The sequence below is a fragment of the Puma concolor genome, chromosome B2 (assembly GCF_028749965.1).
Source record: "Puma concolor isolate L17-30 chromosome B2, mPumCon1.1.hap2, whole genome shotgun sequence".
Taxonomy (NCBI): domain Eukaryota; kingdom Metazoa; phylum Chordata; class Mammalia; order Carnivora; family Felidae; genus Puma; species Puma concolor.
Window position 1 is genome coordinate 124139044 of NC_141671.1, and position 18844 is coordinate 124157887.

An 18844-nucleotide genomic window follows, 5' to 3' on the forward strand; every position below is an offset into this window, starting at 1 on the left:
CACAGTTCGTTAGCTTGAGCCCCACATCAGGCTCTTCACTGACAGCATGGAGCCTGCTTGGAATTCTCTCTCCTCTCTCTACCCCTACCCCACTCGTGCTTGCTCTCTCTCTTTCAAAAATAAATAAACGTAAAAAAATTTAAAAAAACGTTGCATAATAAAAATATTTTTGATTCTTTTTAGTACCATAAAGCACATTTAAGGACATGTGTCTATAGAAAATCAGTTAATTCTGCAGACATCTTTATCTGTGATGGCAAATTCATTCCTGTCACCTGTCCCACCACCCAAATCGCAATCTTGGAATTCTGGAAGTCTGTTATCAGAATTCAATAAAACATGCTTTCAATGAACACTTTAAAGTTCATTAAGTAATACTATGAGAAAACTGCCAATTCTGATAACATGAGAGAGTTCTTTGAAGCTCATTTAACCTTCCTTAAAATGGAAACCCCCTTCTACCATCAGCTGTGTTTACTCAGAGTCATTGTAACTCCCGATTTTTGCCAACATGTTTTCTTTCCCTTCCTCTGAAATACAAGTGTCACGTTTCCAAGTTGGATGTAATCTACCTTCTATGATGGGTTATATAATGATATTACAGAATCTCTGGTGAAACTAGGGTCCAGGATTCATTTTAAATTTCAGTGGTATTATAAGTTTTGCATTTTTCTGCAAATAATTAAAACCTTAAGAAATACTGAAATCTTGAAAAGAATAAAAATTAATTTTAACTGGAAAGTGGCTCCTAATTTTAAGAGCTTGTCAAGGGAATAAGTGTCTACTTCTCAAAGGCATGCAAAAATCAATGGAAAAAATCCAGTTCTTCAAATATTAAACATGTAGATGCACAAAAGTTAACTTGGTATCTCTTAACCAATACTGAAGCCATCTGAATCAGTTTATGATTATATCTAAATCAGATACTTTGCCTGTTTAGGATATGATAAAAACTTAGATTAAATGGTTGTTTGTAATGTTTAATATATGTTTATATGGGCTATTGGAAAGTGCAGCCAAAATATGGAGAAGACAGAGCTATTATCGATTGTTTTTAAAAACCATGTCACACGGTCTTCCCTATCAAACTCTAAGTCTACAATGAAAAGAGATATATTAATAAACACATTAAAAATGTCCTATTTTGTATGACTCAACTTACCTATTGAATATGAAATAAATTTAACTTAAAACAATGCTGTGAAAAGATACACTAATAAGAGGTGCCTGGGTGGCTCAGTAGGTTGAGCATCCGACTCTTGATTTTGCCTTGGGTCATGATCTCATGGTTTGTGAGTCTGAGCCCCACATCAGGCTCTGTGCTGACAGTGTGGAGCCTGCTTCTTGAGATTCTTTCTCTCCCACTCTCTCTGTCCCTCCCCCACACAAGCTCGTATTCTCTCTCTATCTCAAGATAAATACACTTAAAAAAAGATACACTAAATACATAAAAATGAAGCATGCTGCCCTTCAAATATAAACATGAAAAGATGATACACCACCTATCCTACTGCCAGTAGAATGAGCACTTCCTGCTAATTTCTGCTGCCCATAACAGTAATTAATTCTATTTTTTACTAAATAATCCACATTTTATTTTTTTATTTTTATTTTAAAAAAAATTTTTTTTAACGTTTATTTATTTTGAGACAGAGAGAGACAGAGCATGAACAGGGAGGGTCAGAGAGAGAGGGAGACACAGAATCTGAAACAGGCTCCAGGCTCTGAGCTGTCAGCACAGAGCCCGACGTGGGGCTCGAACTCACAGACCGTGAGATCATGACCTGAGCCGAAGTCGGACGCTTAACCAACCAAGCCACCCAGGCGCCCCTAAATAATCCACATTTTAAAATTTACTTCCATAATAAGTACTCTTGAGATGGCTGAATGGGATCTGGGATTGAGACAAACTATCACAGAACAAAATTTCTCTGCAGAGAACCTGTTGATTTGACTGCACACTTAAATACCACAGTATCACTGAAACTAAACCTTAAAAAAAAAAAAAATCTAACAACTAGCAAACTCAGAATTATATTTAAAGGTCAAAGCAAAGTAGAAGTTCGTCAATCCTTAGGAAATACCTTCATTTCACCTCAGCTTTAGCACAGAGTTAGTACTGTTCAGACTATTACTCTACAGTAGATCACAGACCTCCAAAGCTGGTAACAAAAGAGAACACCTGCAGCCAGAGGGACCACGTGGCAGAGTGGGAGGTCAATGGATCAGAAATGAAGGAGTGGCTCCAGGGCCAGCCTCACGGACAGAATCGAGAAGGCAGTCCACTCCACCTCCTACACTCATGCCTTCCTCTAGGACTAGGCAGTTTGGTACGGTAGTATGAGAGGGACGGAGCTAGGAGCGAGGAGATACTGTTTTAAGACACTACCAGCTACATGGACTCTGTCAAGCCAGCCTCTCTGCCTCTCCCTTTCACTGTAAAGGGCTGAGCAGCCAAAGTTTTAACGTCCTAGATGCTCTAGAAGGATTTCATGCCCTATGATTTTAATGTTTACCCTACTTCCAAGAAAGTTTTATCGAAGATCAAATGAGAATGTATATGAAAGCACTTCACAATTTTTTTTTATAAACACAAGTTACTCTTATTGTTTTAGAGATTTTCTTCATTATATACTAAAGAAGTATGGAGACAGTTTTGAGATGCAGTATAACATGTCCTCTACATGGTGAGGCATGATGAGCTATAACCTTCAGTTTAACCTAAAACGTTAAGATTACATTTTTGTTTTGTTCCCTCCAGCTTTATTAAAGTGTAATTGACAAAATTATAAAATTTTCATTCTTATAAAAGTTACTCGGGAAGAGATTTTTTGGGGGGATTTATAGTTTTAATTTTAACAGGATTAATAGAATTAGCTGATTTATTCCTTTGTAACTAAGAACCTAGAGTAATAGCCTAATGAATACTTCTTGAAATAAGGATCTCATAAGAGTTGTATCCAGCTTTTTTCCTGTCTAACCCATTCTTCACTCAGTTACCAGACGTATTTTTTAAAAACACATTTTGGACAGCTCTATTTTACCTAGAAAATAAAATATGAACTCTTCAGTAGGACACAATTTGACCCCCACCTACCTTCGCAGACTCAGTTCTTCTTAAGTACATTCACCTGAGCATTTCTTCCAGCTAACTAAGAGTCAACCCCCCTAGCCAAGCAAAGCTGTCTTTAAAGCAAAGGTCTGGTTACCCACTTCTTGGCTCTCTTGGCATGGTCCCTTAACCCCCGGCTGTTAAGGAGGCCAACATGAAGACAGGGGCATGATTCTGAAAGGTTTCATAAGACAGGGTGGGAACTCTGGGAATCATTCTAATTGTGATAGGAAGCCATTTAAGAGCTTTTTTTTTCAACTTTTTTTTTTTTTTTTTTTTTTTTTATTTATTTTTGGGACAGAGAGAGACAGAGCATGAACGGGGGAGGGGCAGAGAGAGAGGGAAACACAGAATCGGAAACAGGCTCCAGGCTCTGAGCCATCAGCCCAGAGCCTGACGCGGGGCTCGAACTCACAGACCGCAAGATCGTGACCTGGCTGAAGTCGGACGCTTAACCGACTGCACCACCCAGGCGCCCCGGAAGCCATTTAAGAGCTTTAAGCAGGAAAGTAACATGCTCCAATTCATTTTTTTTTTTTCCAATTCATTTTTCAAAGAATCACATTGCTCTAGGGAGAATAAGCTAAGAAACAAGGGTGGAGGTGTAGGAAGTGGTGGGAAAAAAGATGACTAAAAATTTACTCCTAGTTTCACCTAACAACTAGGTGAATGTGGCTGGAGCGCTGGGATTGGGAAGCCTCGGTGTGTGTGCAGGAGGGAAAGTGGAGGTGGAAGGCGGGGTTTGTGGCATAAATTCTATTTGGACATAGAAAAATCTGAGAAAACTCTTAGCTGCTCGGTCTGTCTCTATTCCAGTCCTGCTTTGCTTACACTGTGATTTTATAATTTATCCAATGCTGACATAATTTGGTCCACACTCACTACTGTCTCCAATCAGACTGTAAGCTGCTTGAGAGTGGAGACTACAATATTTAGTCCATTTAAGAAAGGATCTTCAACAATGGAGCCACTTACAATGATTGTAGAATGAAAAAAGGGACTGTTCTAGAAACTCCGAGGAATGCAAATCAAAGAAGAAAAAGTTACTTTTCTAGCAGTCTCCATTACATAGAACTTACCCTGAATAAGAGTTAACAGAAATTACTACAGACCATAAACCTGCTTTGGAGTCTAGCCTTCCGGCATAGGAACTCATATAGAACGTAAATCAAACCAACCTGTGCTCTTCAGCCTCCTAGCATGAGGGCTAGAGGGCCCATCCTGATTAGCTCTGTGTTAAGGAGCTTTTCTTTATACTGTACAAAGCCAAATGTCTACAGATATACCTTGAATATTTACAGAGGTTTTCAAGTAAGATTTTTATTTTTAAACATTCTATCTACATTTGTTTTTGTAGTCTTATATTTTAGATTCTAATGGTTTTTCTGTACAGTGGGGAACACTTAACTATCCCTTTTTAAGGCTCATTTGAATACAGGACAGCATCATAGAATTTTAAAGACAGAAACTCTTTAAATTCAGAGCCCTCATTTATCTGTAGGGATGAGAAAACTGAGGCCTGAAAAAATTTCTTGGGATTCTACAGTCATTTAGAAATGGAGCCAGATGTAGAAACTACTTCACCTGTTTCCTACTGCATAGTTTTTTTCCTACAAAGATAGACTTCTGAATGAATGAAATGGATTAATTTGGCCACTTTGCAATGAATTCCATATTCTGCTTTTATAATTTTTCCATACATTGATATCTCAACAAATTTTATAGGAAGGCTATGCCTTAAAATGAGGTCAGGCACATTAATAACTGAAACAATCAAGTGAAGCAGTGTTACCATCTATCATATGGTTTAATGGTAATGCTTCTAAGATAGTGTATACACAGAGAGATGCATGATACAAATGCTACACTCAAGGCCATGGAAAGCTGAAGGTAAATGGACCAAATCCTATGTATAATGGTGAAGTCTGAAAGACTGGCCTTTATCATATCTGGCTTTCCTTTTTCCTTTATTTGTCTCAGTGGCAATCCCTCTTCCCATTTCAAAAGGCTTCCTATCTATCCTTATTTTTCCCTTTATGGAAAAGGGAAGAATTCTTCATCTATCATCTTCACTTTGTTGGCTGACACTACTTGAATGAGTTTTAATCAATATATTAACTCAACCAGATTTGATCCTAAAGCATCCGGATGACAGGAATCAAGCAGTAGAGATAGGTTCTTTCTTTCCTAGTCATTAAAATGACCTGATTTCAGGGCAAACTAAGTATCTACTTAGGATGTAGGGATTAAGAGTCTAAAGGGGTGGCACATAGTGTGCCCTTTATTGTGCCTAAAAATTACTAATGCCATTGTTCCAACTTCTGGCACACATCTAAAACACTAGAAATTTAAAATTTCTAAGGTTTGAGATAACTTAATTATTATAGTGATTTGCAATGAGAATTGAAAGTATTTTCACAGCTAGTGTATATACATTCATCATGTTAATAAGTATGTTATATTCATATGGTACCTATGCTTACAAAGTGTTTTCATATGTCCTATGTGATTTGAAGTTCAACAATATCTACTGTAAACATCACTTCCACTTTTCAAATGAAGATTTAAAGTTCTCATATAATAAGAGTAATAAAAGGCACAGCCAGGACTGAATATAAGACTGTTAATTTAAGTATGTTCACACTGTAATGTGTAACTTATACAGCAATATTAAAACGCAACTATATTAAAACAGCTTGTATATGTAAACTCCAAATACTTTTAAAGTAGAAAAGCAGTATTGTCCCTGGATTTGTAAATAATGTTAATCTTTTCAAGCTCAAGTTTCTTATTATAATCTCTTTGTCAAAGATAATCATTTTGTTATTCCCAGCTGTCTCATCTTTCTAAAAGAATTCAATAGAAAATACACACTGTCAAAACATACAGCTTAACAAACAGAAATAGTCCTCTTTAATTACCCAAAATACACATTTCTCACCTTGATGCTTTTTCGTTGACATCCTTTGAAAATATTATTCAAATAAATTTAAAACATTCACCTAAAAATTTGCAACTGTACAGTTCGTTTCAACTCAGTGACTTATGTAGATTTCTATATCCTGTTTCTTCCCAAATGTATTCTACATTGGCTTTCCTTGAAATTATAAAATGGGATTATCCATCAACTATGGTTCTTTTATCCAAGGGAAACTGAATCAGATTTAATATTACACATGTTTAAAATGCATGTTTTGGGGCGCCTGGGTGGCGCAGTCGGTTAAGCGTCCGGCTTCAGCCAGGTCACGATCTCGCGGTCCGTGAGTTCGAGCCCCGCGTCAGGCTCTGGGCTGATGGCTCGGAGCCTGGAGCCTGTTTCCGATTCTGTGTCTCCCTCTCTCTCTGCCCCTCCCCCATTCATGCTCTGTCTCTCTCTGTCCCAAAAATAAATAAAAAACGTTGAAAAAAAAATATTTATATAAAAAAAAAAAATAAAGATAAAATGCATGTTTTGCTACTTTAAAATTATTTTCTGTTCAACAAAATAGAGCTTGAGAGCTATCTACTATTACATTTACCAGGTTCAAATTTGCTTTTGAAATAACTTCAGTGATTTTAAAGAAAAAAAAAATGCCAGAACATAACTCAAATATGAGAACTGACCATTACAATGCTATGAGCTACAGTTCTCAAGTGAAATAAATGGCATCTTCTAAAAAAACAGTATCTGAACATTTAAAAGAGTACTCAAAATAAGAAAAGGGGCTCACCGGTCTGAGTGAAACCAAACTGATGAAGAATCTGATGAGTGGCCAGCATGTCTGACTGCTTTACCTTAGATGGCTGTGAGGAGGCTGGCATTGAAGTAAACGAGAGATTTTTGTTGACCTGTAATAGGAAAGGCAAATCAGAACCAAAGTGTAATTTCCTGGGTTACTGATGCAAAAACTGGATGAGAAATGTTTGCTTACAATGCAAACCAGGACACATGGTAGGTCAAAACAAGTGGTAACGATTTATATGTTTAGTTTTTAAAGTTTACAGAGTAGTTTTTATCAAGAAAGGAATACAGTGGTAATGAAAGCAGAACTATGAAGTAAATCTGCCTTACTAAAACAAATGTGCTTATCATGGAATTGACATTATTAATAACAGAATGGTCTTTTTTTTATTTATTTAAAAAATTTTTTTTAATATTTACTTATTTTTGAGACAGACAGAGACAGAACGCAAGTGGGTCAGGGGCAGAGAGAGAGGGAGACACAGAATCTGAAGCAGGCTCTAGGCTCCAAGCTGTCAGCACAGAGCCCAATGCGGGGCTCGAACTCACAGACTGTGAGATCATGACCTGAGCCGAAGTCGGACGCTCAACTGACTGAGCCCCCCAGGCGCCCCAATAACAGAGTGGTCTTAAAAGTTATGCAAAGACATGCAAAAATTAAAAATGACCTGCCCCCTTAATTTTCAATTAAGAAAGTTAGAATGTTTCACAGCCACACTTCTTTAACATTCTGTGAAACAGCAGGTACTTCCTTTTCAGAGACTGTACAGAAAACACCTCTAATATTCACGTTTTCATACATCACGGTGACACAGGTAACACAGCTGTAACCTAACCTGCCAAGTGGAATAGTTTCCACTGTCTGAATACAACGGTCGTCTAGAAATGAAACCTGTAACAAGTACATGATAATAATAGCTTATGCAGGAAAATAAAGAACAGGTCACCAAATGTGTTAAATGTATATTAGTAAATTTATCTTGCAACTTATAATTAATTTCAGCAATGATCTAGTCTCTTGTTGGTTATTAATAAATCATTATACCTTTATTATTTTTTGAAATAACTTCATTTTCAGAAATCATGATAAAATGTGATCTAATTCTGAAAAATTTTAAAGTTTGAATTTCTAATTTATTGTAAAATAGAATCTGTGAATTGCCAAACTGTTAAATGATAGTTTATGGCATATAAATACTAATATATGAAAATAGTTGCCTTCCCTTGCTCTTTTCAAAAAATAATCAGAGGACAACTACTGTACTAATATTAAAAAATTCCCTTTTGATGTTCTACATAGCAGTAGATTGTGGTTCCTGCATGTCCTTTATCTGACTCATCATTCATATAATGTTTGTAAATGCTTCTATTCTTTCAAATAGTGATAGTAAATGGTGTATCAAACTTTTCTTCTAAAGCAAAGGGCTTTTACATATTTGGTAAAAAAAAAATTATATATTATACCATATAATAGTATAGCTCTAAAGTTTGTAAACTGTTATGATGTCATTTTATAAAAAACAAAAATATTTTTCAAATTAGGGTCAAATACTGCATCAGTGCTAAAAAAAATTATCCAGCTTTAAAAATTCTATCAGGAGCCATGATTAAACGTTGAGCAACATTAATGGTGACTATTTACATCAATACAATACCTAAAGTGTCAACGAAATCATCTCACATTTTTGAGTTTTATTTCCATCTTTAAGTGAAGATAATAAAAATAGTATGCATGCTTCATTGGGAATGTGCTGGAGGAACAATAAAGATGAACTGGTATTATAAAGTGCTATTTATGTATGCAAAACATAAAGCACTAGATAACATATTAAATAAAAAATATATGAAATAGAGTATGTTGGCAAAGGGAAGCCATAAAGTGCTATACAAATATAAAGTGCTATAGAAATATTAGTTATTATTATTAACATCACTAGAAGTAAGAGTAATTAGGAATATGTAATTTAGTATAATGATACAGTAAATTTTTCATAGTGCTATGCTTTTAAATGGAAATATTATACACAATGATATATATTTATCACTTAACTATTTAATCCACTTCTCTTTTTAGGATCATTTTCAGTTTTACTTCTGTGTTCTTATAAAGTTTTTTCCTACATGTCAAACAATGCATTTTGAAATCTGGTCCAAAGGAACAAGTGTATGCTGGGGACACACACACACGCACGTGCGCGCACGCAAACACACACACACACACACACACACACACACACACACACACGCATGCACGCATACTACAGGCTTTTTTAGTCTTCCTCTTCAAATATTTACTTGTGCTAAAACCAAAAAGAACACCGGGGAAGCTAGAATAGGATACTTCAATGTCTCTGCTCAAACAGAGACTTCACATATTCTTCCTAGGCATTTTAAAAATTCTGTTCTTTCTCAACACATTTCTTTAGGGACTATCTAATACCTATGAGGTGGTAAGTAGCAACATACAGCAGATTTCAAGACTTTGGATAGGTGTTAATTATTATAGTGACTTGAAATTTGCACTCCAAGTATTTTCAAAGCTAGTCTATACATATTCACTACTTTACTTAAGGGGAGAAAAATAATAATAACCATTAACTAGAGTGAAGCAATATCTATTTTTGAAATATATGCTGTGGAAAAGAGTTGCTTAATAGTTTTACAACAACAGAAAGGTTGGCTAAGATAGTCTACCCTACACAAATCTACCCTCTTTTCACAACACACTTTTCTGCTTGCTTCATGCAAAAACCACAGTCTGCCAAAGTCAGTTTAATACCTCCAAATTGGGGAGAACTAAAAACAAAAAAATTTAATGAGATTCTTAATAGTAAAAAAGGAAAACATATCACCTGAACTTCGGCCAAGTTAATCACAAAAATGCTTTTGCTTACTCTTTCTGAACATAAGCAGCTTCGGGCAAAATATGCAAATACTAATTCTCTAGGAGGAGGTTAATTTTCATATTAAAAAAGTCATTACCCTGACCTCAAATTGAGTGCACAACACTGAACAAGCTAACAATTAGTTTCTTGTTTAGTGATTAGCTAAACTATGAAACCTTTGGGAGACACATAACACTCATTTTCATATGTATTTACAGACCTCATCATTTTAGCTGATTTTAGATTATATGGTACATACACATGAAGTAGAATTGTTTTTAAAATTTCAAGTTGTGGAGATACTTCAAATTGCTTTTAAATTATAACTTGAAAGATGATAATATGGTCTATACATTTCTGTTTGCAAATGTGTCCCCTCCTTCCTCCAAAAGGCTATTTTTTTCCATTACACTGGAACAACAATGCAGATAATACTTTCATTTGAAGACAGTTCTGGTTGCAAAAAAAAAAGCCCAATACCCAGGAAATGTTCTGTTGCAAACTGAATGTCTGTTATAAATATTAGAATCCCAGTATTAAAGAACAAGTGAAAGAGAAAACCTGAGCCACAATGAGACTCGAGGCAACTGAAGTCAGTCAGGTATCTTAACATTCTCATATGATAAACTAAAGCAGCTTAAGTTCCTGTGATTTCTAGGTTAGTAAAACCTAACAAATGAATAGCCTGTGGTGTCATAAAGAGAAATTCAAACATGAGCTCTAGGTCCCTAGGTATTTTCCATATAAGCTACCACAGTAAAGTGAGGGATCAGGAAGAAACACTGTTCGTGCAGAAGAGAAATTTCTACAGTAGGGTAAGGTGCCAGGAAGTCTCCCCCCAAATCAGTTCATCACTGCTACATGAACTAAAACCAGAATTCAAATTTGAATCAGTCATAATGAAGTTTTATTTTGCAGTATTTAATCAAGATTTTTTGAACTTCTGAGATATATATATATATATATATATATATACACCAAGGACTGGTAGTTCAAAGATAACTGATATGATTCCTCCATGCAAAGCTTAAAAATTAAGATGTAGTGCTGGTTCAAACCATTTATCCAACATGTCTTAGTCAAAGTCAATTTATCTCAATGTCTTTGGTTTTCTTCAAACTTTACCTCCTTTCTCAGTGTATTTCCTTACTTCACAGAGAAAATTTGGTCTTCAAGTCTCTGAAACCCTCATTTTCAAACCTCTCAAAGAATACAGCTCTTACATCCACCTTCACCTCTTTTCGTCTAGTGCCCCTCTGTTGAACATTAATCCCTCCATCTGTTCCCTTGGGGATACCTTTTTTTTTTAAAGTTTATTTATTTTGGTAGAGAGTGAGAGAGTGCGTGCGTGGTAGCAGAGAGAGGGAGAGAGAATCACTATCCACCCTAACAGCGTGGAGCCCAACACAGGGCTCGATCTTAAGAACCTCGAGATCATGACCTGAGCTGAAATCAAGAGTCCGACGCTTAACTGACTGAACCACCCTGGTGCCTCTCCCTTGGGGACACTTCAAGCTCTTCCAAATTCTACTTTCAAATTCTCCACTGGCTGTTTCCCTATAGCAAAAAAAGCATAGATCTTTCTACTTCAGTCTTGAAACAAATAGCAAAAAATGAAAAATTCTCACAATGATTCCATAATTTCCTTAAGCTTCACTGAAAGCCAAACTCCATATAACTCAACCATTCAATGTCAACCAAGCACAATGAAGCTTTTCTCTACCAGAAGACTAAATCTGAAGTTAAAGTCACCCAAGACTTCAACTGGGCCGATTTAGCAGATTCACTTAAGCCTCTGAGATCTCTAACACTGCCAGTCACTCTCTGTTTCTGGAAAACTGTTTTCTGCGGGCTATCCTGCCACCACTGCTTATCAGGGTTGCCTGTTAGACGCACTGGGCCCTCTTCTTCCCTCACACCACAAGGTCACCCTAGGCAGTAATATTTGTTTTCATCACTTCATCTGCCTTCTATGCCGACGTTTCTGAAATCCAAAACTCTTCAAAACACGTTAAGTTCAAAGCTAAACTAACTCCCTCCATTATTTACTGTCTCAGGGAAAGCTACTGCTATCCACTTAGTTGCCTCAGCCACAAGGGTGGACATCATCCTACACGACCATCTCGCACTCCACAGAGTTGGTCACTAGGTCAATTAGATGCTTGGACATCTGACCCCACTCTTTGTCTCCAGTCAGGGCTCTGGTTCAGGCCTTTTTCTCTGCTTGCAAAGTACTGCAATAGTCTCCTGCTTTGTCTCCCTATCTCCTGTATCTCTAATTCTTCTTCTATACTACTAACAAGATAATCTTTCTGAAATGCTAATTTTACTGACTAACATTTCTGGTTAAAACCTATCATCAGTTGTTCCACTAGATAATGTCCATAATTCTCATCCTGGCATACAAAGCTGTCTATTCTAATAATTACCTAGTTCCTCAACCTTATCACTCCTTTTCCTACGTTGGCTAAGACAAACTGTGTATAACTCTGCGGACATGCCAAGTTGTTTCATGTCCCTGTCACTTAGCTCATACCGTTCCATTTCCAGGAATGGACTCTCCTCTTGCCTCCACTTTCCTGATGGATGTCAACTCCTTTTTCAAGCTTTAGCTCGAGTATTAGATCATGTGTGAAAAGCCTTTCAGATTCTCCCAGGAGAACTTACCTCTCCCTCCCTTGTCTCCCCACCATGTCTCGTATCTTATTATCATACTGTATTATCACAGCACTGGTAACATTTTGGTGTGCTTAATTATTTGGTTAATTACTATCCAACTGACTGTAATCTTCCTGAGGGTAAGAACCAGTTTTTGTTCATCTTTCTTTAATAAATAACTCGTATAAAACTAATAAGAATTGCACAGAAGTCAAATGAAGTAATATAAATGTGAAAGCAGTGCATGTTTAAAAACCTACCCAAAGCTAAGGCGGTAACTGTGTTCAAGACTTCTCAAATGTAACCTTTTAATGATAAAAATTGGTAGAATGAAAGCCTTAAAAGTAAAAAATACATTAAATTTCATGGTTTAATACTCAATTTAAATCTAGAAATAGGTATGTGAAGTAACAGAAAAAAAAATATTGGTTTCTGGCTGCAGTTTCTGGCACAGAGCTCCTGTAATTTCCTAAGTGATAAAAGTACTAGGAGGATCTTTTGTTCTAATACTTGGTCTTTGACTCTGGTTCCAGACACTGAGCTCCTATATACCTTGGAATTTCCTGGGAGACAGAAATGTCTTTTGTTCTAATGAAGTCACTTTTGGTGTTCTCTGGGATGAGGGCTGGTCTCCAGAAAGATCAAGCCATGGTTAGAAGCTTGGAATTTTTAGCCCATCCCCCCCCCCTCCATTTTCCAGGGAGGGGAGAGGGGCTAGAAATGGAATTGTAACTGATCATGCCTACCTGAAGAAACCTCCATAAAAATGCCAAGAGTATGGGGTTCAGATAGCTTCCAGGTTGGTGATCACATAGACGTGCTGGGAGTGCTGCGCCTGAGAGAGCATGGAAGCTCCGGGCCCTCCCCACACACCTTGCCCTCTGCATCTCTTCCATCTGGATGTTCGCCTGTATTCTTCATCCTTTTATGATAAACTGGCAAACAGTAACGAGTAAATTGTTTTTCTGAGTTCTTAGCTGCTCCAGGGAATTAACTGAACCTGAGGAAATTGGCCCGGGACCCTCCAATTTACAGCTGATTGGTCAGAAACACAGGTAACAATGTGGACCCATACTGGCACCTGAAATGTCAGAGGTGTGGTGGCACGTGAAGTCTTATGGGACTGAGTCCTTAAACCTGTGGAATCTGCTGATCTGCCGCTCTCCTCAGGTGGACAATGTCACAACTGACTTATAGTGTAGGACATCATGTATCGCAGAGAACTGCTTGGTGTGGGGAAAAAACCACAGCCCATCTGGTACCAGAAGTGTTGTGAAGGTTGGTGGTAGAGCGAGAGTAAAGGAGACACATGGGAGGAAAACTGGCTTTTCGTAAAACAAGGGGTTTTTCTTGTTTTCTAAAACTTTCAGGAATAAAATTACATAATTTCTTTTAGTGGCCTATTTTGGCCTGTACCACTCCTAGTCAGGCCAGTCTCCCAAATACTGTCAAAATAACAACACTTAATTTGCTTTTCTCGAGTTTTGGAATGCCATGAAGGAATAATTTTAAGCATTAAAACAAACCATTGAGAAAGAAACTCTCCAAATAAGCGTAAACAACTATTCTATTAAAATCTCAACTTAATTTTTATCTCTTCATGATGAAAATATCCAAACTTTTTTTTAGGAGATTTATAAAAATCATCATCTCTGGATTCTCCGTTTTTTAAACCTTTTTATTTTTTAGTAAATACTATGTTCTAAGATATATTAGATTATAATTTAATTATGACCTTACCTTTACAGCATTATTCTACTAAACATAATTCAATGAACTTCAGCTTGGCTGCATTTATATTCATCTAGGACAGGTGATATTACTAATTTAAAAAACAAACAAATAGCTTTGAGAAGCTCACAAAGGAGTGTGGAGATTCAGAAATGTAAGATTAGAGGTGGAGGCAGTACTATGTGAAGCTGAAAAAGAAGGAAAGAAGGGAGGGAGGGAGAACAAGGAGGAGGGGGAAGAAGGAAGGAAGGAAGGAAGGAAGGAAGGAAGGAAGGAAGGAAGGAAGGAAGGAAGGAAGGAGAGAAGGCAGAAAGAGAGTTGTTTCTCTCTGAGGGAATTCATAATTTCATTCTGGAAAAGACAGCCAAAATTAATTATAATTTAAGGAAGAATAGGCCCATTTCTAACACATGCCAGGTATGATATAATTATGTCCGGAAACTGGAGGAAAACAGATTTAGTTCCATTTGTGAGGAATAACACAGAGCTGAATGGACACAGACTCCAGGCAATACCATTTCTGATGTGCTTCAATCCAACTCTAAGCCAAGGAAAAGAGCAAGGAAATCCGTAAATTGTAAACTCATACACTGATATTTTAGGGCTATCACAATTCAGAGCAATGCAAGACTTCTAATACCATTTCCTATCTTGGAGCAATCAGATGAGCACTCTTACAACCTCCCATCATCAAATTTGTATCCAAGCATCTACCCAGTTTCCACCTACTGGCCTATCAGATGGGATGAAAAATCCCTTCTCTTAAGGCCAGCTCCTCCACTAGTATTCAGGATTACATCCCCTCTCACTTTTTCAAGGACTTGAGGGCAGCAAAGACCACCTCTGTGGTACAGTACCCACTTCTCCATCACTGTTGAATTATTCCAATCAGCAAATAAATATGCTTTAATGTTGTCCACTGACGACTCCTCAGCTCCTGTTTCTCTCCTTCCCAGTCAAAATTTATGGACTTCTATTCTGTCCTCAACTCACTTCAATTGTGCGTTTGTCTCTGCCACTTACTGAAACAGTTTCCATCAAGGTAACCAAAGGACACCATCCAGCCAAATACAATCCTCAATGTTCTATCCTCATTTTGCTCATTCTCTCAGTCACACGTGATAGTTTAGCACCTCTCTTCCTTGGAATACTCTCCTCTAGGCTTCTCTGACATACGCTTCTCCTGGACCCGTGCCTCAGATCTTTAGCTACCTCTCCCCAGGAGATCTTATCCAATCTCACAGCTTAAATAAATGTAACTTTAGCCCTAACTTCTTCCCTGAACTCAAGACTCAGAAGTCCAAACACCTACCACACAACTACGTCCACATCCAAAACTCTGCTCCTAAAATCTGCTCCCTCCACGCCAGCATTCCTCACCTCATTCAAAGCTCTACTAGCATCCGTACAATTGCCGCAAGCAGCAACACAGAAGTCATCTTTCCTCTTTCCTTCACTTACGCCACATCCAATCCATCGCTGAGCTGTGCTGAATCTGCTTCCAAAATATATTGCAAATCTGTCCACTGCCTGCAAATTCATTATTGCCACTGTGAAATTAATTAAACAGGAGGCGATGAGTCTCAGGCAGCTCTAATGCCATGGTGCCTGGCCTTACAGGCTATGGAAGCAAAGCCCAATCTAAGCCTGGAAATACCTCCAGGTTACAAAGTTGAAACCTAAGGACAACCAATCACAAATGGCCAACTAGGCTTTAAACTATCATCAATCTCTAATTTCCTTGCTTTGCTTCAGCCTTTTCTCTATAAAAAGTCTTTCCTCAGTTCCTGCCAGTGGAGCACTTCTAACCATGTCCAGTTTGACGCTGTGCCATTCAAATCAATTTTTGCTCAAATAAACTCTAAAAAATTTTTAATAGGTGTCAGTTTATCTTTTATTTATTTATTTTTTTTTATTTTTGGCACAGAGAGAGACAGAGCATGAACGGGGGAGGGGCAGAGAGAGAGGGAGACACAGAATTGGAAACAGGTTCCAGGCTCTGAGCCATCAGCCCAGAGCCCGACGCAGGGCTCGAACTCACGGACCGCGAGATCGTGACCTGGCTGAAGTCGGACGCTTAACCGACTGCGCCACCCAGGCGCCCCTTAGTGTCAGTTTATCTTTTAACACCATCCTTAGTCCAGGTACCATCTCCTCATGGACAACCATGAAAGTCAGCTAACTGATCTGCTTGAAGACTTACTCCCTTTAAAATCTATTCTCACATTCTCCCCAGCTTAATACCTCCATCAGAGCTTCTCTGATTAAAACAACACCTAACTCCTTACTGAAGGTTTAGCAGAATACGTCACCCTCAAATATGCCTCTTTGGCATAAGGATTATTTTCAGAAACTGCAGACACTGGAAAAGCTCTGAAAACAGGTAGAGAAGCTACCCTTCAATGAGGGAAATGTACTTAAAAAAATTTTTTTTAATGTTTCTTTATTTTTGAGAGAGAGAGAGAGACAGAGCATGAGTGGGGGAGGAGTAGAGAGAGAGGGAGTCACAGAATCCAAAGCAGGGTCCAGGTTCTGAGCTGTCAGCACACAGCCCAATGCGGGACTCAAACCCACACACCGTGAGATCATGACCTGGGCCAAAGTCAGATGCTTAACCGAATGAGCCATCCAGGTGCCCCAGGAAATGTACTTTAAAAAGGAGGCCTTTACTAGGAAGAGAGCTATGCCCAGAGAGACCTTTTTCACTGGAGGGACTTAACTACGTGGCAGGGCAGGCTTTGTTCGCCTAACAGTTCCTCCTCTCACTTTCCTGGGAATGGCTGCCTTCCCACTTTGGAGCCCTCTATCCCTATCGCTCCCTTTCCTACACTAAGGATGGTTTATAAAAGCCTCAACTGCCTGCAGCTTTGTAGTCTCATATTTTTGTGGGGCTCCCATATGTGCATAATTAGATTTTTTTCTTTTATTAATCTTTCTTATGTCAACTTAACCATCAGACCTAGAAGGACAGAACCTAGGAGAGAAGGGAAATTATTCCTCCCCTGCATTACCATGCTTACAGGCATTTTAAAGGCATGCATGGTCTCCTGATCACCTCTCCAACCTCGTCACAAAACATCGTTTCTCCTTACTTGCTCATGATTACTACTTACACACAGTGCTCTTCTTTCTGCCAGTTATATTTCCAGATGAGGATTTTCCAGGACAGGACTAGCTCCTTGTCAAATGTTTCTCTCAGAGAGGCCTTTTATGAACACACTTTGAGGGCAGCTGTCCCCCACTCCCCCGGCATTCTCTGTCTCGGGGATCTACTTTTATTGTTACATCACTTATTGTCTGAAATTACCTTGTTTCCTTTTTTTACTGTTTATCTTCCTATGACAAAATGTGCCTATTCACTGTTCTAACCGAAGCACACATGTGCGTGTGTGTGCGCCCGTGCGCGCGCGCGCGCGCACACACACACACACACACACACACACACACACACACTACTTACTAAAGCATGTTAATGGAAAAAAGGAATGAATCAACAACATAAAAATTCGGCTGGGATTTAAGGAAGAAAAAACTTAGATACCTGGCAAAATTTACTACCCTGGTTGCAACAAATGAGAAACTGCAGAAATATGCTTTGCTTTTAAGACTAAGGACTTTTGACAATGGCGCCCAAACCACTCAATGGGGCACGAACAGCCTTTTCAACAACTGGTGCAGAGACAACTAGGTGGCCACATGCAATGGGATAAAGTTATAGCTCCACATAGCATTATACACATAAAAAAAGAGAAGATAATCACAGACTGTTAGAGTTAAAAATATTAAAATCTTAAAAAGAGGTACATCTTTGATGTGTCGGGTTAGGCAATGGTTTATTAGATATGATACCAAAGCAAAGTGACAAAAGAAAAAATAGATAAACTGAACTTCACAAGAATTAAGAACTTTTTGCTTTGAAGGCCATCATCAAGAAAGTGGAAAGACAACTCACAAAGTGGGATAAAACATATGCAAATCATCTATCTGATAAGAGATTTGTATCCAGAACTCTTAAAAAGTGCACATTAAAAAGACAATTTTTTTTTAAATGGGCAAAGGATTTGACCAGACACTTCTCTAAGCAAGATATACAAATGGCACATCAAACATGCTCAATGTCGTTAGTCATTAGGGAAATGCAAATCAAAAGCCACAACGAGATACCACTTCTCACCAACTAGGATAGCTATCCTAAGAAAGACAGAAAATAACAAGTGTTGGTAAGAATGAGGACAAACTGGAACCCTTACACATTCCTGGTGGGAATGTAAAATGGCACAGCCACTTTGGAAAAGTGTTAAATATAAAATTTCCTCAAAATGTTAAATATAGAATTACCACACAGGATTCTAAAATGGTGCAGCCACTTTGGGTAAGTTTAGTAGTTGTGCAAAATGTTAAATGCAGAGTTATCACATCCCCCAACAATTCCACTCCTATATGTCTCAAGAAATGAAAACATACACCTAAACAAAAACTGGTACACACATGATTGGAGTAGCATTATTCATAATAGCCCCCAAATGGAAACAATCCAAGTCTATAAACTGATGAATGGGTAAACAAAATGTAATATATCTGTACAACAGAATCTTATTTGGCAATAAAAAGTAGTACGGATAACATGCTACAAATGAAGGAACTGTGAAAACATTATTCTAAGTGAAAGAAGCCAGTTATAAATGACCACATATTCTTTGATTCAATTGATATAAAATGTTCAGAACAGGCAAAGCT

At 37.9% G+C, this 18844-nt stretch overlaps 1 protein-coding gene across 11 annotated transcripts in view; it reads right to left on the minus strand.

Annotated features, from left to right (window-relative positions):
- Positions 1-18844, minus strand: part of AHI1 (Abelson helper integration site 1) — a 209471-nt gene that overhangs the window by 105398 nt on the left and 85229 nt on the right. For all 11 annotated transcript variants that reach the window (XR_015251561.1, XR_015251562.1, XM_086707930.1 and 8 more), the window contains one exon: positions 6823-6940. Coding sequence is in view for 9 of the 11 variants with exons in the window: in XM_086707930.1 (XP_086564056.1) it covers positions 6823-6940 (118 nt within the window). In the remaining 2 variants the exon portion in view is untranslated. The remainder of the gene's footprint in view (positions 1-6822; positions 6941-18844) is intronic.